The following is a 23,981-nucleotide window of genomic DNA, read 5'->3' on the forward strand; positions in this document are numbered from 1 at the left end:
GGAAAAACAATCCCAAGAAAAGCAAGTGTCAGCTCCAGCGTCACTAGCATGGTCTTTTCATGAAGGTGACGACGCACGATTTGTGGAATTAATATAAAAACATGGCTGTTGAGAAATGACATTTCTCCAACCCCCAAAATAATCTTTAGGCATGTAACTCTGAAGTGGTGTTTTGGAAGAGTTCTGAACTGGTAATGTAACAGCAACTGTGTAATTTTATGAAGCTACAGATACAGGGAAGTTAGAGATGTTTAATGTGAAAAATCTCACCCATGGTTTGAGCCAGAGAACAACAGCCTTTTTCTAGTACACCAGGTTATACACGTGCAGTGGTGAATTGACAGTACACTTTCCTTATACATGCAGTATTTACCTACACTAAAAGGACAGAATAAAAGGAAACATTCCAAGCAGTTTATAACCATGTAAGTTCAGGAAAAAGTCCTGGCTGTAGCTTAGCCATGGAGGTTGCCACAACACAAAACACATCTTACTTGCCTTTGAGGGTAAAACTTGTGGCTAGTAACAATTGTTGTTCTATTGGTTCCTGGAGAAACAGAGCTGGAAGAAGCACTAGGCAATGAAACAAGGGCACAGGATCACCAGATTTCTGTCTCTTCCTTCTCTCCACACGTCAGTCCATTTGTTGGTATGTGCTGCTTTTAATACACCTGGAAATGAGCAGAGGTGGTACCATCTTTCCAGCAACGCAGGGTTTCTACTGTGACAGAACGACAAAGAGGACAGGTCTTCTCCCTGTCAAACCAGAGGCAGAGGCATTCTTCACAAAACACATGCTGTGGAGACAAAAGGGCAACATCACGATGCAGGCAGGAGGTCCAGTCTTGTCACTAAGCATGCACACTCCACAGCACAGCCGTGGGACCAAGGAACCATTCAGGTTCACATGGACAGTGCAGTCAATTAGCAGTACTCAAGTGATATGAAAAATAAAGCCCAGCATTATTAGTACATCAGTTTGCCAAAGCTAATGAGATATTACTCTGTTTCTTAGTATATCAATAGAAAGAAACACTAAAAAAAGCCTCGAACATTTGGGCTTATGAAGTAACTGAGAGCAGAAACAGGTTTTCTTTCTAACTTTTCTTTACCCTGTTTCAATCCTCAGATCCCTGGGTTATTTTTCAAGTCAAACAACTTTCTTTCCTTCTCCTTCCCCTTATGGCATTTGTTTCTGCTCACATCACCCAGTGCCAGTCAGTAGCTTCCATAGTCCCAATTTCCCTTTCTCTATAAGAGTCAGTTTTCACCCCTTATCTTCTCTCATTTCCATCCTGAGCCACAACAGGATTCTCCCTCCAGCCTGCCCTGGGTTCGAAACAGACATGAGGCGGGATTGCTGCCCAGGACACAACCCCAGCTAGACCCAGACTGGAAGAGCAGGAAGGGGGAAGGGATTTCTAGAAGTAGTAAGAAGAAGCTGAGACCTCCTCAACACATGTGGAGTCAGCAGAAATGTTACTCATCAAAATCTCAGCTCTGACAAGCACATGCAAAAATAGCTTCCCCTGGGGCTTACAGCTTGATAACATCTGCACAGATGTTCACAGGAATAGTAAGAGGCATGCTTGATGCACAGGTGACCTACTTGCTTGAATTTGAACCTCCTCTTCCAAAGGATGAGAATGCTAGAGCTCTTCAAACAAGGGCTCTAAAGCTTTATTTTGACATCACAAGAGAGCAGGCGACTCCATCAAGGTTTTCCCGCACACACCCACACCTCACCCGGAGACGATCTGCAGGATGCAGAATTTCAACCCCGACAGGCGAGAGGAAACCTTGGGGAAGCACCAGCGACCTCACCACTAGGGAATGCCTTCAGCTGGCCTCTGCCAGATGACCAAAACACGTCAGCGTGGTGTGTTCACTGGGTTTTAACAGCACTGGGTTAGGACTACAGCATTACTCAGAGCATGACATTCTTAGGCTTTAGGTTTTGCCAGTGTTTACCAAATGAGAACAATTCCCACGTACTGGCAGCGGTGACCAACTTCTTTAGGCAGAACTACTTGTATTCCTGGCCAGGTGTTCAGAGACCACAGTTACACGGTGCTGCACCAGTATTAATGCTCCCTATCAGGCTCATTCAGGATCTGTTCCCCTCTCAGAGCTCTCACTCATAATTCAGCTGGCCTATTGACTAGCCAGTCTCCCCAAGGGTCAGATAAAAACGTCTTGCATTCCAGAGCCAAGGTCTGGACTGCCAACTGGCAGTCCCTGGACTACAAGGCTGATCTTTTCCATCTCAACGGCTATAATCAGACCCTACAGAGTGGAGTTCGTACGGCTCAGCTCTCATGAATCACTGGCTATCTGGAAGAGGTTGATAAATATCCACTAGGGCCTAGACCAAGACCCAGCAAGAGATTTTAGAATTACCTAGGCTAACTGTGCCTAGAAATGCCAACAGGGGAACCTTGTGGGGGAACCTTGGGGTCTTACCTGGCACATAAGGATCAAAGGTTCCCTGAACTCTGCTTGGCAAATGGCACAGATGTCACCTGCCTCACTGCACTGCTGGCTGGTGGCACGAACTCCATAGGTCTGTTAGGAAGAAGAGGAAAAAAAGCCATTGTCAAGAGGTCTGAAGATAACCTGGTTTGTGTCTGAGAATACCCATAGATCATGTTTTTCACACACAGATTCCCTGCATGACCTGAGAAGGAAACCGGTGCTACTCCACTGTGTACGGGGAAGGGAGATTTAGGGATCAGCATGCAGAACACAGGAAAACTGCAGTTGTGTGTTCTCTGTCTTGTTACCCCCTCGAGCTGACTCCATCTTTTAGTGTTTCCACTTATGGAGCAATGATAATGAAATTTAATGAGCTCAACAGGGAGCTGAAAGGATTAATTCAGCATCATTTGCAGAGGTGTTTAGATAGTGGGAGGTATTATTATTAGCAAGTTAGACAATAGAAGAAAGAATAACAGCAGCAGCACCCACAGGCTTCCCACTTCTTAAATACTGGAAGGTAAATGTTGCTTCTCCTATTGTAACAGTAATAGGGGAAATGGAAACATGCTGAGGAAAAATGACCAGCCCAAACCCCCAGAATAAGCAAGGCAAACCCTAACAGACTTATATGATGTTATGTTCCCTTCCTCTACAGTCTTTGGTTTTACCATTTTAAAGTACAAATCTCAGTGTTTTACCGCAACAGGTCTGAACGTCAGTACTAAGCAATGTAGCATCTCTTTTAATGGCACTGCACATCAGGCACTACGTACATTTATTTAAAATCTTTCTCATACTCTGCAGCTCAAAGTTTTGCCAGCTTGTGTGGCTTTCATGTCAATGGATTAATCCATATTACACAAGGCTTCCAATCAGACTAGGAAGGCCAGACTTGCAACAATCTCTTCACCATAGCTGGGACAGGGCAGATATCAGAAATAGTTCCTAACACCTCTGACAAGAGACACCAGCTTATCGAGCCATGGGAAAACAAGTTATTTTATTCTATGATCCTGATATGCTGAACAATTTTCAACTCCATCATTCATTAGTAACATGGTTTCACCTAGGAAACTGCTCTGTGAAACCTATGACTACTTACCTGTGGGGTGCAAAGGACTTTCAGTGCCTTCCGGACACTTCCCACACGACCACAGATGTCAAAAGACTGCAATAAAGACATTAACTTTTAGATATTTTTCACAAAACATGTGTATGTGTGCATACAGTTCAGAAACTCAGGACACACGTGGCAGAGTTCCTGCAAATGGATACTTGGTGGGAACAAAGATCCTCGATAACAATGGTGCCAAAAATATTTCATGGTGATTGTGAAATATGTAGTAAAGGTGAATCGATGGTGCAGCAAGGTAGGGAAAAAAGAAAGCTCTGGTAACAATGGGTTGCAAATGAGGGACTTTACAGTACAAAAAGAGATTGCGAGGTAGTGGTAGGGTAAATTGCCCACCCTCACTAGGTGAGAAAGGGCTAAAATGGAGCCATTCCCACCCTGAGTCCCTGAGAAGCCCAGAAATACGGCTAGAGGACATTGTGGTTATCCTGAGAGAGAGGGAAGGAGAGGCTACCTTTTTACATGGAAGAGGTAAGAAACTGCTTTCCACAGTCTCTGGGGAGAAGGAGGATTTTCAGGGCTGTGGGGCTCTGCCACACACTTTGATACTTCAGGGCCCAGATGATATTATGAGAGGAGTGGGAATTGCCTGTCCTGCTGCAGGAACAGATTTAGTGATTAAATACTACCAAGAGAAGAAAAGCCTGAGGAATGTAAAGCAGGACTGAGGCTGGCTTGCTCCTGTCTGCCTAAAGAGTGAGAAACTTTAAATGTCTGGAAGGGAACGAGCTGCCAGCACCTTGGTGCTTGCATACAGCCAAAGATGGCCAAGAGCAGGGACAGCACCAGGTCCTTCTCCTTCCCCCTCCCTGCACTGCCTAGCAAATATGATGTAACTGCATCTGGAGAGCAGTGCTCCTCATTACAGACTAAAAGCAGTTCAGAGAAGGGCAGAAAATGAGCCTGCAGAAAATGATTTCTGAAAAGAGACTGAAATACATAAATATTTACAGCTTGGCGAAGCAATACCAAAGCGTGGGGAAAAGATGATAAACTTCCTACAAATATCTGGGGGCTCAGCAAGAGAGGAGACGCAGCATCCTTAAAGTGAGGACAGAGTACTACTACTAAAAGGGAAAACAGCTTGGAAACCTAATCCAATTTGCCATCTTCCCTGTCTGCTGGCAGGATGCAGAGAGAAAGATACTATGAACTAGACAAGATATAAAGATTGGGCAAAGAACAGCCCTGCATTAGTTGGGAAAAGGGCCAGATGACATAACGGGACCTTTCCATTTCTAACCTGAGTGAGGAGCAGCCTGGAGGGCAGGGGAAGATGCGGTGCAGAACATGCAGAGTTGTAGTGGACTAGCAGTACAGAGGCACCAAAATGCCTGGGGTTGGCTTTCTATTTTTTTTTTCTAGCATGATTAAGTGGGCTCACTGCAGGGAATGCCAATGAGATCATCGTGCAATAGACGTGGAATCAAATGAAGGCACCAATAATGCTTCCAGTCAGCATGTAAAAGGCTCCCAGGGTCCTTCCAGTAATGCTTCCAGTCAGCAACTAGCACTTGAGGCTGCCGACTGCTACAGACTTTTTATCTTCTAACACAGACAGGGATCAGCTCTCTCCCACAGTACAGTTCACAGCTTTTTCTGGTTGCTTTGCTTATAACAGGACTTTTAACACCCTTCCCCTGGTTCTGATGTCTCCAATTCTCCCAGCCCATTTCCCCCCCTTCAACTTTATTTCCCCTGGAGCTTCCCGTACCCCCCAAAAATGCATGTTTTACTAGTTCCTTTAACATCCCTTTATCTCCCCATGCATTGAAGACTACGTTGCATCAGTTATCTTTCTAGCAATAGGACTGCAACAGCTGGGTTCAGTGCCTGCTCTCTTGTCAGTGGAAGAGCTACTGTAGAATTAATTGCCATCACACACCTTCGAACTAGGCTGAAGAGCGTGTGTCCAAGGTAGGGTTCAACTCACAGCCTGAAGAAAGCAAACACCTACTGTTATACCACTCAGTCATTTTCTCCTCCTCAATACCACTCCTACCCTCAGTCAAATGCTTCTGTTCAGGACAGGGAAATATAAGACCTGGATGCCCCTACTTATGAACATCTGGGATTTCTTTGCCAAAATCAGAGGTTCATGTCAGAGACACCAAGACAGCTCCCACTAGCTGCACTATACGCAATCTTCGGAAAGCCAAGTCTGCTCTTTGTGCGGGGAGAGGGGACGCAGCCCTAGCTAAGCCCTGGATGTTTGCCAGGAGCACAGAAGGTCTGAGTGCCAAATTGGCTTCTGTGGTTTTTCTAATGTGGTTTGTGGCTTTGCTAATGTGGACTCCTTTGGGTATATTTTCAGTGTCTCAGGCAAGGAATTAGACCTGCAGCTCTTGTGATAGTAGATGGGGTGCACATACCTAGTGTTTCATGACCTGCATTGGAAGAGTGAACTCCCATTACTCCTACTTTTCTCTCTCACTTCCAAGCAAAGTCTCCAACAGGGACAGGTCTAACCCTAACCCATACACAGCCGTGGTACCAAGTTATTGCTAAGCACCAACATAAGACAGTAATATTCCTAGACAATAGAGGAAGCACCAAATCAATCCATACAGGACTGCTTGTACCTACGTATAAGGGTCCTGAGTGCATTCACCTGGGGTCTCCACCCCACACACCCTGCCCATGGGCTCAGGAGCTCCATTTAAGCTCAGCTCTGTAGCTTCAGTTTCTCTTTAAGCTGTGCTGTAGGAATGTTAGTTTCCAGTTCAGCTGTAAGTGTACTTACCTACAGATCCTAATTATCTTGGCTTATCAACCCATGGAGTAACTTCCAACCTTGACCCTGGGCCTGTCTCATCACTATGGCTACACCCAGCAATCACGGGACTATGTCTGACCCTGGTTGCCTTCCTCTGATCCTGACCTGCGGATTAACTTCCTGCTGTTATCTTGTACCTGCTTCACCACAATGTATGTACAAGAAGATTTGGACTCCCCAGCCCTGGCTGGTGAGGCCCTTGGCCTGCCACCTGTGTTCTCCTCAGCTCCCTTCCTCCCAGGGAGCAGCTGGCCCCCCACTGCTCCTTGACACTGCAGTGATTTTTCCAGATGCAACAGCCAGCATGTAGAACTGCAGGTAAGCATCCCTTCTGCAGGTGTTCCTTCCTTTTCACAAGAAGGGATGCCAGAAAGATCACCTGAAGTCTGCCTTTGATTTGTGATCTGCCTGCCTGACACCCACAAGGCCAGAAGGGCATGCAAGGGTGGGATTACTGTTCTCCAGAAGAGATTCAGACAACAATACTTTTGAAAGGGGCAAAAATCCTCTCCCGTAGCTCAGAACAGGAAGCGTGTAGCTAAGAGTAAGGATGAGCGTGTGGGGAACCACACTAGTTTCATATGTCTGTTATTCTGGCAGTATTTGCTCTGTTTCTGGTTTGACTTGGATGCAATGGGTCTGTGACCATCTTGCTTCCCATGACCTCCTCTACTTATCTCTATAAAAGCTCTAAATTCCTCTACAGCAGGGTTTATATGCCCCATTTCTGTACGTATACAGGCATATCTCAGGTAAGAACTACAGTTTGACTTTACATGGTTCAGTAACCCGTTAGCCTCTTGGAGCTCTTTTCAGCTGAGATATTTTCTCTCAGTTCTTCAGTCCCCCCAGTCCCTTTCTCCTAGGGTGAGAAAAGCACCAGAGGTGCAGCAAGCTAGACTCACTTGGCCTTTTTCAGAGCTTTCTCAGAGGAATGGATAACAGGTCTACTTTTTGCTTCAGCTACTGCTCTGCCTAGGGCAGGAATATTAGTTTCCAGTTCAGCCGCAGCCAAACAAAAGATAGCAACTCTGGGCAGAGTTGAATACACAAAATTAGAAATACAGCTGTTTCTAGAGCTCACCTTTGTGACTTGTCTAAGTCAGTCACACCTATTCATTTACAATTTTACAGGCAGACTCTGTGTTTTTTTTAAACTCCTCGCTTTTAAGCAAATGTCAATGGCATTTGTCACTGAGATCCTGGACTTGTCTCAGCCACACCAGGACCTAGACTGGGGCCAGAACTACCTGTTTTACCCAGGCAGGACTTGGAAGTCCCTTACTCTGCCTGCTGCACTCTGTACTGTGAATGACAGAGTACCTATTCTGCCTCAAAAGACAGAGACTTAGAAACATATAACTGTTGCAACCCTCCTTTTAGGGCTGAATCTAGAAGTCTGGAGATAGCTAACCTCTCTTCTGATACTGGTCCCCCAAGGCTCCACTCCCATTCTCTTCTAGCCTTTATAGAAAGGGATTAGAAAGCAGCAATGACTTCATCAGCCTGATGCAACACTGCATGAGCAATCACACATCTTTCTCTAGCTCACCAATGCCCACATAGTGGTAAAGCAAAATATTTTGACAACTGAAGCACAGGGTGTCCTCAGCTGCTGCAGCTTTCCTTCCTAAGTAGTGATGGCAACAATTTAAAGATGTATTTATTCCCCTCAGCTGTGCTTCTTGCTCTGCTCTTGCTATAGATATTAATAGAGGTGGTACTCACCTTGCAGAGGCTATACAGGATGATCAGAATCCCTCCTAGGAAGTAGCTGCTGGATGGGTCATCTCCCATGATGTATTTATACCACAGCTGGATGGGGACAAGGGATCGGAACAACTGACTCAGCTCTTCAATAACCAAATAAAACTTCCCCTTTAAAAAAAGTGATGTATGGTTACTATCAGGAAATCAAAAGAGCATTTAACAGGTGCAGGGCTTGAAGTTTATAAGACTTGTGTTCACTGTCTACCTATGCACTCTGTTAAATGGTGCAAAGACCAGTGTATTCATTAAGATGCATTTTTCTTTGCAGCCATCTAACCCAGTACCTGGAAAGGATAACCCATATCATTATTTCTTAGTGTTCCTCTTGTTCTTTGCCTTACTCAGCTATTGTTTTAAACTTCTGAGTCACAAACTTTTAGAGCAGGTTATGGATATATACCTCTTTGCATATCTGTACAGTGCTGCAGCACGTTAGCAGTAGAGGTTAAGGTTTACAGGGATTAATATGCAGATACTACAAATAACGAGAAAGGGAATGCAAAAGAGGTCTTTTACATGCTATACATCTTCTGAAGTTACAGGGATTTAAATGTAAGATGACACTGGTATTCCTGACAACATTGTAGGTCACCCAAAAAATCAAATTAATTACCTATTTCCCAATGTCCTTCCCCTTCTACTCTGATGTTGGAGTGTTTACAGTACACAGATAAGGCTGGCTCTGAAAAACCATCAGGGCATTTTAAACTCAAAGATGCCAAACCTTCCCGAGGACCTTATGGAAGAAAAGTGTTTGTGTGAAGCACGCTGGTGGGAATGTTTCCTGCAAAAGACTCAAAGATGTGATCACATCCTTTGCAAATCTTTGCCAAAGCTGTTCTTGCCATTCTGGTGTTCACTCCAATTAGAAAGCTTGCCTTCCTTGAAGGCCACCTGCAAGGTAATAAAATCCCTCCTGGCTTACCACAACCATGGGGTACAACTGAAATTTTCCTACAACACAATCTCTATCTTAAAGCACCTAAAACTAGGATCGACCAACTGGCTAAATAAGGCTATCTAATTTAGGGTCAAGGAGGGTATTTGTTCTGCCCCACATGGTTTACAAGGAGAACAGTGACAGTGGAGTAGGTCAGGGCAAGCTGTGAGTCAGAACTATGCTTAAACTGCAATGACATTATCCAGACTGAAGTTTTTTTTTTGATATGTCAAAATTCTTTCATTTGATAAGATCAGGGAGAAGGGGAAATTCCCCTGGAATTTTGCTGTGTTGTCCCAGTTAGCTTTGTCATCAGTGATGTCATCACAGGTCAGTTGTTAATTGGTGAGATTTGGAGAGGGGATTAAGTCCTCTGCGGTCCGCGAGGCTAGCGGCAGCCAGCGCCCTTCCCCTGGGTCTCAGAGATGAGATCACTCGGCAGGCCATCCTGCCGTACCGAACAAATCGAATCCTTCAGAGAGCTCTGGCATTCTCATGATCTCATATCCCCCCCGGGACAAGGAGTGAGGTCACACCAGCAGTTGCTAACGGACCTGGGCTGCTTTCTTCCTCTCCACCCCCAGTCCCCTCCTCCTTGCTAATCCCAGGTGGCATCACATAGCAAAAATGTAACAGCACCAATCTGGGGTCCTAAATGCAAGCAATTTATTAAATTAGCACAGAGGGCTCTATCCAGCCTCGTGCTTCAATACAATCATCGTTTATTTCTGGAGCCCTTGTGACAGAGGGTCGCAGTCTGCTAATGACTGCGCTGTCACTTCCTTCCCTTCACGCAGGCAGCTCTCCACCTCCCCCTCCTCAGCCAGCTCTGATGAAAGCTACCAGCAAGCTAGAGGCAGCAAGCTGCTTGCTTTCTGACTCCTTCCTCCCAACAGGCTCTCACTCAGCTTTTACTTAGCCTCGCTTCCCTAGCAGGCTGGGCTAGGACAGGTCACTGCTTACTCTCTCATTGCATCAGACAGAAGTTCTGGATCCAGCACGCGGGGCGTCTGCGAGCTCCTTCCTCTGAAGCCTGAAATCAGGGCAAAGCTGAAACTCTTCTAACTCAAAGCACTGAAACACTGGAGCCCACAGCACAGTGTAAGGAAAGGGGCGTCACAGGCTGCAGGAGTGGAAGAGTGGGGGCTCTAAAATGAGTGTGCAGCAAGTAACAAATTCCAATTCTTTTTAGCCACAAAATTTCCCCACCCTTATGAAGCTTTCCGAATTCCTTTCTGTTATGACGCGAACCTTGTTTTCATTGGTAACTGCAAGATACTGGGATTTCTTAGCAGCTAGACACTTAACGCCCTCACAGGAGTGCAGCTAAACCTTTCAGTTGAGGCATCCTTCCATCCAGTCTACTACCACCACCCACTTGACCATTTAGGAGAGGTCTTTTGATAACCTTAGAGTGATTACAGCCAGGAGGAAGGAAGCAATACAAGGACAGCTGAGCAGCATTTAAAAGAGAACTACAGCTCCAGTAAATGCTTACAAAATAAGGCTTGTCAGGCATGTCAGTGCAACACCAGCCCTTTTTTAAGCTAGGAAAAGTGCCTAGAAAGTCAGAAGTAATTCTGCAAAGGGCTGTGCCAGGAATAAATGGGGTCTGCTGAGCCAGAAGCTTAGAAAACAAGGTTGTAACCTACAATTTCATCAGCAGAATTTAGCTTTCTAACAGCAGTAACTCGCTGCTAGCAGCACCCATCATTTGTAAACGCACCCAATACTCCTTTCTGTCTTCTGTTTTCCAGCTTTACTATATCTTGGCTATCTAGACTGAAGTTTTTCAAGCTAAATACTTGTTTTAACCTGCATTTTGTCTGAGAACTTCAACCTAAAGCATTTCATCTAGTTCTCATCCACATTAGGAAGAACTGTTATATTAAGCATGACTACAATTATTTCTCCTGTGCACCTCTGATTTGGAACAACTTGAGATAAGGCAAGGGCTGCTTCTGTTAGGTGACTTTTCCTATTTCATAAAAATCTATGCAAACCTAGGCACTCTACAGAGTGTGAGGCATGTCTGAATTGTGCAGGACCCAGTCCTTGAGCAAGCATATCATCACGCTGGACTACACAGACTAAACAGGGTATTAACTGAAATTATAGTTCTCCATTGGGTAGAGTCAGATACCAGAACAAGCCTTGGCTTTGGTCTCATTAAGCCCTTGCAACAGGTTGGAATTAAGCCTGACTAAAATGAAAGTACACTGCTGAACCTCTGTAGGGTCAGTTACTGCAAAAGCTGTCAGCCTACTGCTGTCAAACACTTCATTAGCACAAGCAGCGAAGGACTGTGCTGTGGATCTAATTATTACCAATGCTGCTGATGAGCCATGTGATGCCACATGGTGAGATTTGTGTTTTTTTCCAGAATGCTTTGTTTAAAAACTAAGTCAGTGACTTGTGTAACCCTCCCTTTTCCTCTACCTCAATCATATTAAAAGACAATTTCTATACTTTAAATCTAGCACTTATTTTGGAAGAGCAGAATTCAGGATTGTCATACAATCTCAATCTTCCTTCTGTAGACGCAGTGTTACATAGTCTTTAACAATGTGACCACTGTTTTCACAGGAGGTAAGTGGTACTCATTAAGCATGTGACTTTACTGTTTTGTTATACACTCATTAGATGATGGTAAATCTGCATCCTATCACTTCATGCTATTCAAGCGCTGAGTAGAAAATTACTAAAGTTCCCTGAGTCTTTTTTTATGACATTACCACCATAGTATAAGACTTTCAAAAACTTTTTTTTGCATTGTTGGCTGACATAAGGGACAGCTATCATCTGCATTTTCTAAATGAAAACTTGAGACACAGGAAGGGCAAGGTTAAGGTAAGGTTGGTTTTGGTGTTCAACCTGAGATGTCTGGGATTAGAGTTTTTAATATATCCAATTTTATAGAACACATTACCTTTAAAACCACTGACTTCAGTTTGCAGCTGTACATGGCTTTCCTACAATCACACAGGAATTATTTGGCAAAGAAAAAGGTGGAATTTAATTCTCCAGTGTAGCGTTCAACTTTAACCTATAGGGTGTTTTTCTTCTTCCAATGGTCTCTTTGTTCTCTACATGCTTTCCAGTTTCTACACCAGCTTCTTTCAATATACCACCTTGCTCCATCTGTGGGGCACAGTACACCATGTTTGGTGATGGATGAAGAGGTCTTACAGAAAAATAACATGAAATCACATAATTAAAAAATGAATTGCAACATATGCAACACCAAAGGGGGGCAAATTACAGCTGCAGAAGCAATGCTAATTTCCACAAAGCCTGAGTATTGATGTTGTAGTCTCATTTGACATAAGGCTTTGTGTAAGCGTCCATGTGCCTCACAGAAGGAAATGGAGAACGGCACGCTAAGGTTTTACACGGCAGAATTAAAATGGGATGTAAGAAGTGAGACAAGTTGCAATGAGGCAACTGTAAGTTGTGATTAGCACTCAAGGGAAGTTCCAAGTCTCACTTGTTCTGCTGCCAGCAGCATTAGGACATATACTGAAACAGGAAGATGCTAGAAAAACTGAGACCTGCTGGCAATTTGGATCAGAGGAGAGCAGGCTCTGCTGAGATTTCAGGTCATACTGCCAATATCAGAAAGCGTTGGGTAGGAGCAATAAACAGCACTGTGGCACAGAGGGTGCTGGTGAAAATCATTGAATCATGGAATAGATGGGGTTGCAAGGGACCTTAAAGTCCATCCAGTTCTGTCCTCTCCTGCCAAGGGCAGGGATTTCACCCATTAGGTCAGGTTGCCCAAAGCCTCATCCAGCCTGGCCTTGAACACTTCCAGGGATGGGGCATCCACAGCTTCTCTGGGCAGCCTGTTCCAGTGCCTCACCACCCTCATAGGAAAGAGTTTCTTCCTTATATCTCATCTAAATCTACCCTCTTTCAGTTTAAAGCCATTACTCCTTGTCCTGTTTCTATACCCCCGACAAAGAGTCCCTCCCCAGCTTTCCTGCAGCCCCCTTTAGGCACTGGAAGGCCTCTATAAGGTCTACCCGGAGCCTTCTCTTCTGCAGGCTGAACAACCCCAACTCCCTCAGCCTGTCTTCGTAGGAGAGGTGCTCCAGCCCTTTGATCATCCTCATGACCTCCTCTGGACTCTCTCCAACAGGTCCCTGTCCTTCTTGTGGTGGGGGTCCCAGAGTTGAATGCAGGGCTCCAGGTGGGGTCTCACGAGAGCAGAGCAGAGGGGGAGAATCACCTCCCTCGCCCTGCTGGCCATGCTGCTTTTGGTCCAGCCCAGGATATGGTTGGCTTTCTGGGCTGCAAGCGCACATAGCCGGCTCGTGTGGAGCTTCTCGTCAACCAACACCCGCAGGTCCTTCGCCTCTGGGCTGCTCTCAATCCATTCTCTGCCCAGCCTGGATTTGTGCTTGGGATTGCGCCGGCCCAGATGTGGGACTTTGCACTTGGCCTTGTTGAACCTCCTGAGGTTCATAGGCCCACCTCTCAGGCCTGTCTAGGTCTCTCTGGATGGCATCCCTTCCCTCCAGCGTGTTGTCTGCAAACTGAGAAGCAATTTCAAGGTGGGACTAGAGGGACTGTGAGATTTTATAGTTAGTGCAGTGCTTCTGAAAGTCATACCTTAGATTGCTTAAACTGGAAAGTTAAAATTTGAAGGCAGTTAAGAGCAGTGTTTCTTCTAAAAAAATTAGTAGCTATGAATTTCAAAGCCTGGTAGGGAGAGGGATGAGAGAGAGTCCCAGTTCCTCAGAACTTAGCTGCATGCTTTAGTTAGTTCTTTAATCCCTTCCTTTCATCTCTGGGATGCCACACCTGCTGTAGGCTGCAAGAGGGAAAAGCCTTTACAGAACCCTCACACAGTTCCTATGGTCTAGAGGATCAAGGCTCAGATTATTCTACAAGAAGAGTGAATCATTTCTGAGTTTCCCCCCAAAGAGCATCCAAGATCATCAAGGAGAGGACAAGAGGATAGGCCTATCTATTGTCACCTATCTAGAAACACCAATTTACCTACACTGTTGGAGAAGATTAGGATTAATTAATAAATCTTACTGACATTTTTTGTAACACATCATTTATGTACCAATTCCCAGTGCTTGTGTGACTTGTTTTAATGCTTCTGTGTTTTTCATTAGCAGCACCTAGAGGACTCGAATATTCCAAGTGACTTTTTTTTTCCCCTCAGGATGAAAAAACATACTAACCACCTTCTTGTTAAATGACTGATACATATCCGGTGCTATGATGAAAGAGGACATTAGATGCTATGATGAAAGATGCCAGGACATTAGAAGGTTGCTGCCATCACCACTGCAACTAACTCAAACCCCTTCTGGCATCTTCTCTCTTAATGTAAGTCTTCTGGAAGAGGCTGAAGTCTACAGGAATTGCAAGCTGCTCCAGCTTGCCCTCCTTCCCCATGAGCCATCAGGATGGACCTGTTCTATGTGATGGGTTGTTCTACATGAATGCTGTGTGCAAGATGAGCTGGTTGCTCGAGGAACATAAAACCTCTGCACATGCAAGCTGTTTGTACAACTTACTGTGTGATGAAGGATGGGTCAGTCTGACCAGTAAGAGAGGCAGGGTCCCATCATTTTGAACCGTGGTATCTTGTGATGCTGAGCTCTGACAGAAGATGGAGGCAGGCTGCAGAAAAGTCCTAATCGCTGTAAGGTAAGTGCTCATTCTCCTTACAGTAACTGTCTGTGCACTGAGAAAGAAACATGATAACTGAAGTAACTCGTGCTCATGCTCCGTTCTAATGTGGAAGAGCACTGGGGCTACTTAGAATTAAGCCTTACTAGCTTCAGACTCAGAATGAAGTTACCACAGATCAGCTGCGTGGTTATATATTGCTTTAAGATTCTTTCAGATTTGCTTCAGTTGAATGATCGTATTCCCTTGTTCAGAAGATATTCTGCTATTTCTTTCACGTCCAAAATGAAGCTTCAGAAGGAATATGGAAAGCTTAATGTGCTAGTTTCCATGGTAGAGCTGTAAGCATTCCATACTAGGAAACATGGGGTGCACTTTAAAAGGGTCTTTAGTCCTAAGTCCAAGTGCAAAACCATGTAAAGAATGTCTGTCACATTCCCCAACTGGATTTGCTGAGATAGTACTCAAAAAAAAAAAAAACAAAAAAAAACAAGCAACCAACAAATAAGAGAACAAGCAACTATTTCCATAGATGCAGTGAGCAGTCAATGGTGCTAGTTTGTACACTTGCCACTGATAGAAAAAAGTCACGAGTAATGCCAGTATCACCGCAGACTTCAAAAAAACTTATTTGCAATGTCTAGATCCAGCTTTTCAAGTATTTATTCAGATAGTAACTTCATGCTACATTTTCAACAAATATTTGCCTTACGAATTTTCAACTTTCTGGAAATGGAGCTCTGGGATTCCCTGGTGGTGTTGTAACTTGGCTGCACACCTGTACTGAACATGCAAAGAAAATTCTTACGCAGGGCTTTTTTTATGCACCAACCATTAAGACTATTGCAAACGAGTGTCCTTGGTATGTGCTTTCTCTCCTTATATCCAAGGTTCTTACATAGTTCTTTTGTTTTGGTTTTCTTTCTCTACCCCCTCCCCCATATTTCACTCCATTCCTCAGGATATCAGCTTAGATTACTGACAGCAGCATGAGGAGGGGATGGGAGACTTAGAGGCACCTGGGATTTCCTAAACAGAAATCTTTGGCAAATGTCTTTTTATTATTTATTTCCTTATTTTTAATTCCACCCCTCTCAAGCTGTCATTTCTTAGCAGTGAAAATGAAAAGCTGCCATTTATGTGTGCACAACAATGGAGGCCTCTGCAGGCCACATGGCTCCTGCAGTTTAATTTACTTTAATTCATTTTATATTGAACCAAATGATCTTATTTGCTGTTTTTGATGGAGAGCCTTCAACATGCAGGGTGGGAGCCAAGCCCCTCTCCCAAAGAAATTATGAGCCCAGCTGCTATTAAAACTTGTACCCAGCTTTGAAGGGTATGCTGCAGCTCGTGGGGGAGGAAGGGACATCTTTAGCCACAGATATGCTCCTTCTCCCACAAACCCCCTCTGACTGCAGAGGTACAAGATCAGATTGATTTGGGTTACCTTCCTTTTTCTGCTGCTTTTCTCCCCCCTGCTCAAGCCACTCTTTCCCTGCCTTCCAACCTGATTGCAGTCTCAGATTCTCTTGGCACCTCTGTTTTTCCAGGCTGGTTTAGAACCTGGGAAAGTCTGGGATTTTTTTTTTTTTTAATTTCCAATCTTCCTTCATTCTTTGGTTGGGTTGCCTGCAAAGATAGTCTATTTCTGAGATATTCAAGCTTGGAGAACTCTGGGAAGACATAGCAGTCTTCATGCTTCACATTCCAGCACCGAGTATAATTTTGGTTCCTGTCAACCAGTTTTGGGCCCAAAATGATGTGTACTGCTGTCTATTCAGACTGAAAAGGCAAATCAAAGAGATTCTGCCTTTTAATGTTAGCTTGCTTTTTTCTCAGTTATAGCATCAGATCATGCTTTAGTAAACCTCACTTCCATTGCTGATGGGAAGCCTCTTTGCTTTTTCCTTTTAAATCTGCACTGGATCCATGGTGGTTCTTGATGTGATGGGGCCATACTAAGAGTACACGACCCGGGTACTTTAGACTGGGAGAACTGGGTGTGCTAGCCTGTATTTTTCATATGTTCACTGTCAAAATGAAAAAATGAATCTGAAGCTACGTGGAGTTTGGTGCTACTCACTATTTTCATTAATGACCTCGAGCTTACTCTGTTCCATCATTATCAAACGTGCAGTTCACACTAAACTAGGAAACACATCGGGAAGAATTATAATTCAAAAATCATCTTGACAGACTAGAGAAATGGTCTGGAAAACCTGGGGGTGCAATTAATTAAACACCAAAGACAGCCCAGCAGAGAACAATAATAAAATTAAAGATATGGAATGAATGAGTCTCTGAGAAAAGACTCAGTTGGGTTTGTTTCTTCTACACATAAGACTAAGAGGATATATGAAGGCTTCAATGTTTAAAAGAAAGAAGAATCTGATCTTGCTTCAACCACAAACGATATGGAGAGGTAAGAGCTTTAAGAGAAGGCCATTCTGAGGTGATGCTTCACAGTAGAAAGACTACACAAGCATCAGTGAAAACCACGTAAGAGAGAAGACTAGAATCTCAAGGAGCAGTATGAAAATCCAGACTAGCTTTGGAAGTGCCTTTGAACTTCCCAAACAAGGAATACCTTGGCCTGCTCAGAGTTGATCAGAGATCCTGATATCCCATCCATTGGCAAATTTTATCATCTACTGCCAGCAAGAAGGTACTGCAAGGAAATTCAAGATTAAATACCTCTAAGCCATTCACAGCTGTGCTGAACTCTATCCCTGACAGTGTACCAGGCTCCTCTTCAGGCCCTGTATTATAAGGAGCTAGAGGCTGCTGTTCCAACTAGTTTAATCCATAAACAAACAAACAAAAAACTTAATAAATATTTCCTGGAAAAAAAAACAAACAAACGCCACCTTATAGCTCTACTCTACAAATTTATTTCTCCAAAAGCTTGCTACCTGCTGTGATTAAGCAACAGCCATCCAGAAGTTCACGAACTACTGACTAGGCTTCAAGCAGAAATGCTACTACAAGCATTTGGGGAGGAAAACAGTAACTTTGGTAAACATTAAGACAGCAGATGGAAAATACCTTGGTAAGAATTTGGTCAAGTTAATGTCTGAAGTGCAACAGAACTGTTTAAACTCAGAAAATACTTGTTTTTTTAAAAATAATCATCTGAAAAATCATGTGTAGCATTGTGCTGGCCTGTAGAAGTAAGCTAGGTCATCACACTCAGGGAAAGAGCTCAGCTACATGGTTACCAATTACAATTTCCATGGCATCCTGGGGTTCTCTTGGAGCTCTCCCATCCCAGTTTGATCTTACTTAATTTGTTACACCAGATCTCATCCGTAGTTGGCTTAATGGATGCAGTGTAGAGGGTGGGATAAAAAATAAATCCAGATCCATAGCAGTAGGTAACAACAGTCTCAGATGTCAAGGGACAGTGAGACCATCAACAACATCCTAAGACAAAAAGAGACTTAAAAAAAGTGAGAAACATTGCTATCCAGAAAAAGGTATTAAAAATGAAGCATCTGTGCTCTGAGTCATTATAGGCCCGTGACAGATGTGATCTTACCAGCCTCCCACTGTAGCTGCAAATAAAGACCCCTTCTCTTTCTTCTCTCCCGACAAGGATTAATGAGTACTTGGTATAGCTCTCAGACAAGCAAGCAAAGGCTGTGAACCTTTTCCAATGCTGCAATTTATCTTGGGAAGACTATTCACATCACTTTTTCCTCCCCTCCCCGGGCTGGATTATGCTCTGACCTAGCACATTAATCTCCCAAAATAAAATAATAATAATAGAAGAAAAAAAAAGCACCTGGACATTCGCCAGAAATAAATTAATAACCATCTCAAATAGCCCTGCTGTGCAGGAACAAACTGCTCAACTCCCCTGCCACCCATGTCATTTGTAAGCAAAACTATTCCCAGTTTAGATATCCCCTTAAGTGCCCTGCCTGAGACTTTCTGCAATTAATGATAGTATCTTGTGTCTATACAGTGCCTTTCATCCAAACACTTGCCAGAAAGTTTCTTTATCAAATGCAAGTAGTATATATTGCTACCTTTGCCACTGAAATGGAGACACTACTCAGTGGAAGAAGGGATAGCATGACAGGTCTGTGAAGAGTAAAAAAAATAAATTTTATATATACATATGAAAGGGTAACTTGAGAGAAAGTGTAGTGAGAGAGTTTCAAAAGTTAGGCCTGGTCTATATATGATTTTGTATGTATTTAAGCATTTTAACTGTTTACTTAAAATAGTTCTTCAATCATCTTGTGTGGCACAAGTAGTTTCAATTTAATATTGTTACTTTTTTGACCCAACTGGAAACCCAAAGAAATCAGCACTTGCTTCTTTCTTTCTATCAAGCAGAAATTTGTGCTTCAAAAATATCTGTTGACAAAGACTGCTTACAAAACAAGACTTAGAATAGCGTCAGCCAGCAAAGCAGTTATCTCACTGCTAATACTCGTTCCTTCTCAAATAATGTTTACTCCTCTCTTTCTAGACTTCAATCGCATGCTGGCATTGCCAAACCCCTGCTCAGGTCTGCAATTGTTCAAAAACCAAAACTTACCCAGGTGACTCTCTGCCAAAGTTTTAGCAGAGATTTTCTTATTTTTGTCCTTCCACACATTTCTGTCTGTACACATTGTAAAGGTATCAGATTATCAAAGACAAACATCCATACATCCAGAAGAGAACAGGCTCTTACCTTTGACTTGACAGCTAGGATGATCTTAGGCAAGGCAACAATTAGGCATTTCAATGCAATGGTGAGATACTTCAGCACAAAGTCCGTGATCCCCACGATCCACATCAGGTCAAAGAAGTCCAGTCTCTCAAGGTTGGGTTTCAGAAATATAAGGCTGAAAGGCATGACAGCAAGGTTCAAATACCAATGAGGAGAACCTCACTTAGGCTTCTTGATACCAGCTCTATCCACTGCTGGCCAAAGACGGCCTAGAAAATCCACTGAACTTCAGTGAAGTCCTCAGGGGCAACAGGAATAAGACATGCAAATTAGTCCCACGGTTCCTCTGGGCCTCTTGACTTTGTCTGTTCTTGCCCATTTCTACTGAGGTCAGCAGGTTTGCCCACTATCAGAAAACAGGACCCAAACACATACAAAATCTGTTTTTGAGACTGCAATCTTCAAAACCTACAATCCACAGCAGAAAAGAGCCTCTGGTCTAACCACAGTGCCTTTAGTCCATAGGCTTGCTCTTTCAGGCCTGACTGTGAAGGTTTTTCCCTTGAAGTCTCAGTCATCAGTAGTCTTCGAAGAGGAAAGTCACGGACAACTTAAGACCACCATGTCTTTCTCCACCAAGGCTGGCTGACTAGAGCTATTTCAGGGGCAGCAGTCTCTAAAGCTACTCGTGCATGTGAAACAAGCGGGTGACAAAGGAAGCGTGGTATTAGACAGAACTCTGGCAGAAAGGTCAGAACTTCAGGAGGGTCATGCTCCAACAGTGGCTCACTAGGCTGTGTTAGTTAGCAGCTCTTACCTGAACCAAATCTCCAGAAAGGTAGCATCCCTTACATAATGCTATTGACTGCGCTGAACATTTGGCCTTTAAAGAAGGGGACTCCAGGACAGCACAACTTCATGTAGCCATGGGCAGGAGCTACTGACCTGAGCAGCATGAGGTCTGGACCCTACTCAGACTGAAAAAATAGGATTCCTGTTCAGGATATTTACCTACCAAAGCCTAATGGTAGAAAGCAAAAACTTAAGAAATAAAAATGGAAAGGTAAGATAACCAACCCAGAATGAAAAGCCTGAGCATGAATTTAAAATACTCACAACACTGGCACAGCACAACAGGTAAAATTAAATCCTACAAACAGAAACAGAATCAGAGACTTTACTACTATTCGTGCACTAGAAATGAGCAAAAAGTAAATAAATTAGGAAATGAAAAACAGATGAGAAAAACAAAATGAAAGCAGCTATTTCTCACAGGCCTGCCTCGTGCATGGGCACAGGTGCCCACACAGCAAGCAACAGATCCACTAGCCCAAGCATGGCACACCATGCACCACTACATCACTTGCAGGAATGGCACTTTTCAGTGAAGCCATTGTCCAGACTGTTCCCAGTTAATAAACTATGTCCTAAACAGTGCATAAAATTTGGCCCCAAAAGAATGGCCCCAAATTGCTGAAACCCTTTTATTTTAGGAGACCTATCTTTTATTTTAAACTGTGCCATTCATCCATTTAACCTTAACCTACTTGCTAAAGCCACACTGTTTCCCTGTGGTGCAAATAAACTTTCTAAAGCCTTTCTGCCATGCCTCTTTCTTCTCTTCCATTCCCTCCCGCAAACCGCATACGACCCCATAGTTCACTATCTCTCATTCTAACCCACACATACAAGACTTCTCATCTCTCCCTTTTCCTGAAAGCATTTACATGCACTGCTTTCCAGTGATCAAACCCAAAATTGTTAGGGACAATTCCAAAAGGTACCAGGGTTGTGGACCCCTGACTCTTTCACTGCACAGACAGTATTGATGGGAAGAAGCTGAGAAGCAATGAAGTAAATGAGAGAAAAAAAACAACTCAAGAGCCATCTAGCCACAGCCCAACTGATGCATATGATGCACAGTATATTTTCCAGTAAACATTTCCAGTCTGAATTTCTAAGTCGCCTTCAATGGGACTGAATTTTAATTGGGAAGATAATCGATATGGTTTTAACTAGTAGTATCAGAACTACTTTCTCAAGTAGCTAGGTTTGATAATTTCTCTGTTTCTTCTTATTTATTCTGCTAAGGTCCCCTTGCTTAAGTATCTTTGCTTCCTATTTGTCATTTAATCCTTCCTTTACAATGAGCAGGGATAGTACTGAGCCATATCCATGGATACTAACTTTTCTGTACCAGAGAACTGCTTCTGTCAGCATTTAAAAGTGGAGACTATCTTAATTACACCAGATTCAGATGCCTCCAAGCCTGAGTACAATGAGGTAAAATACTACTACTTTATCTCCAGTTTATCTCCAGTAACAGACTAAAAGCTGGATAGACTGAAAAGAAAAAATATTACATGAAAAGTCAAAACAGTGGATCAATTTCTTATCTGCTTCCAACATCTGCTCTTTACGTTCAGACACAGTGGTCAAAATGGAAATTTAGAAGTCCAAATATACAAAAGTATCTGTCCTCCTTTGATACATGAGAAAGTGGCAAGTGTACATGTTTCAAGCAGAAACTGTAGTGTATCATAGCTGGCCCATTCAGACCTGGTTATGTCCTTTATTGACAGGAGCACAGCCCACTGGTAAAAGCGACACACATTCTTTTCTTCCAATGAAAGCTATTACAAAAACCTAACAAAGACAGCAGACACCTGAAGTCCTTTTTCTCCCTGCTTTCATCATGTACAATGTAAATTTTGCTCACCTGTTGTACAGCTGCTGGGAGCTGAATGTGTAAAGCAAGTAGAAGGTGTTTCCGGTGAGAAAGGCCAGGATCCAGAAGACAACCAATACTGATCTTTTCTCCTGAGCAACAAAAAGAAGCAGAGAAGATAAATTCAAAGTCTCAAGGGTTGCACTGAGCCTCTAACTGCTGAAAAATGCACGACCAACCCAGGAGACACAAATACGCAATTAAGCATCCAGTAATTAGTTATTTACACAGGACTAAGACTCACAAATAGGCTGTGAGGTAAAGACTACAAACAAAAGCAGAAATGGCTCTCACTCACCTAACCTTTTCAAATAAAGCAATTTCGGAGAAATTAATGGAATTACACTGGTGAAAATGATAGCCTTGCTTGCAGAGCACAATGCTCAAAGTTGGGATTTTTCCTGGGACAACTAAGTTCTCCTGATATTTAAAATGCAGCTTGACTAACAGGTTAAAAAGTCAGTTCCATATATTGTACTACAATTCTGAGCTTTCACCTGTCTGGAATGACACTTTGTGAAATGGGTGTTTTACAAATAAATCCATAGTCACTTAGTAGACGGCTTAGCCAAATCGAATATAGCATAACCCATCACTATATGCAGCACATACGAATGCTATCTGAATACATGAAGGTTCCAGGACATGCTTTTTTGATTCAATAAATAATTAAAGGTCAAAAGAAGCGAGAATTTTACTTTTCAAAGCACAAGGAACATTATAGGTGGAAGTTGGAAGGCAGAAGATCTTGTCCTGGGTCTTGGTCCAGCGTAATTTTGAAGAGTAAATTTTACTCTTGGGAGGGGAAAAAAAAAAATAAACAGCATTTTTTTTGCAGGCTGATTTATTAAGAATATAGCTCTTTGTAGCTATTCACCAGCCAGGGATGTTAGGTTGAGATTTAAAGCAGAAGGATTAATGCTGCTAGAAAGACAGAGGTGAAAAGTGAAAGCCAACAGCAATCTATTACATGATTGTGCAGTTCATCTGTTCGTTTAGCACTGTATCACATTTATTTTACTGCTGCTGGTATATGTACTTATATGCTCGTACCACCCATGTCATTTTGTCAAAAAAGCAGATCTGTTTTTGTGCTTTTAGTGCTGTTGAAGTACCTGGATGACACTGAAGAAGATCACGATACCTGAAAAGATCTGGTTTCATTACATTCTAAACATATAATCAAGAGAGAATTCTAAAGATACTAACAGGTAACACATTTACAAAATCCTTCAGCTGAACATCTAAATGTTAATAAATTCAATATCATTATTAACTAGTGAAATTGGTTTCAGCACCTCTGCTATACACAATGGGAAACTGAGGCATAGAGAAGCTGCCAGCGCAGTGCCAGAGGCAGATTACAATCTTCCAAACTCTTCCTCCCTTGCTTTTATTATGACATACTTTCACAAAAGTGCAGAACGGAAACTATGGGAGAGCATCAGTGGGGAGAAGTAGGCAGAGGAAGTGAGGATTTTGTCACAGTACTCTTGTTCTGACAGATCTGTATACATACAATGCTGTTCAACCCTAGATTGCAAAAGAATTTTCAGCACAGACATTATTTTGTATACAAAGAGCAATGTCGCTTGGAAGCAAAAGAGAGTAAGATGCTGTACTCACCTTCAGAGCAACCTGTTCTCGGAGTGTTGAGTTGGCATATGCGAACGTGCTGGCCATACCAATGCACACAGCAATCCCTGCAGGAAAAGACACCGTTAGAGTACAAAAAGGCCAGGTAGGAGGATCTTCAGTCCTAAGTCATTTGATAAGCATCTTGAGCTTTGAAAAATATTACTGGGTCATATTCTGGATGCACTAGGAATTAAAATA

General features: G+C 43.1%; 1 protein-coding gene across 1 annotated transcript in view; it reads right to left on the reverse strand.

Annotated features, from left to right (window-relative positions):
• Positions 1-231: 231 nt before the first annotated feature.
• RNFT2 (ring finger protein, transmembrane 2) overlaps positions 232-23,981 on the reverse strand; it is a 31,125-nt gene continuing 7,375 nt past the window's right edge. Inside the window, exons 5-11 of the mRNA XM_035556579.2 lie at positions 23,772-23,848; positions 22,137-22,237; positions 19,439-19,592; positions 8,115-8,264; positions 3,581-3,646; positions 2,464-2,565; positions 232-797 (exon numbers count right to left, since the gene is read on the reverse strand). Coding sequence (XP_035412472.1) covers positions 663-797; positions 2,464-2,565; positions 3,581-3,646; positions 8,115-8,264; positions 19,439-19,592; positions 22,137-22,237; positions 23,772-23,848 — 785 coding nt within the window. The 3' untranslated portion in view covers positions 232-662. The remainder of the gene's footprint in view (positions 798-2,463; positions 2,566-3,580; positions 3,647-8,114; positions 8,265-19,438; positions 19,593-22,136; positions 22,238-23,771; positions 23,849-23,981) is intronic.

This window comes from Cygnus atratus, chromosome 17 (genome assembly GCF_013377495.2).
Source record: "Cygnus atratus isolate AKBS03 ecotype Queensland, Australia chromosome 17, CAtr_DNAZoo_HiC_assembly, whole genome shotgun sequence".
Lineage (NCBI taxonomy): Eukaryota > Metazoa > Chordata > Aves > Anseriformes > Anatidae > Cygnus > Cygnus atratus.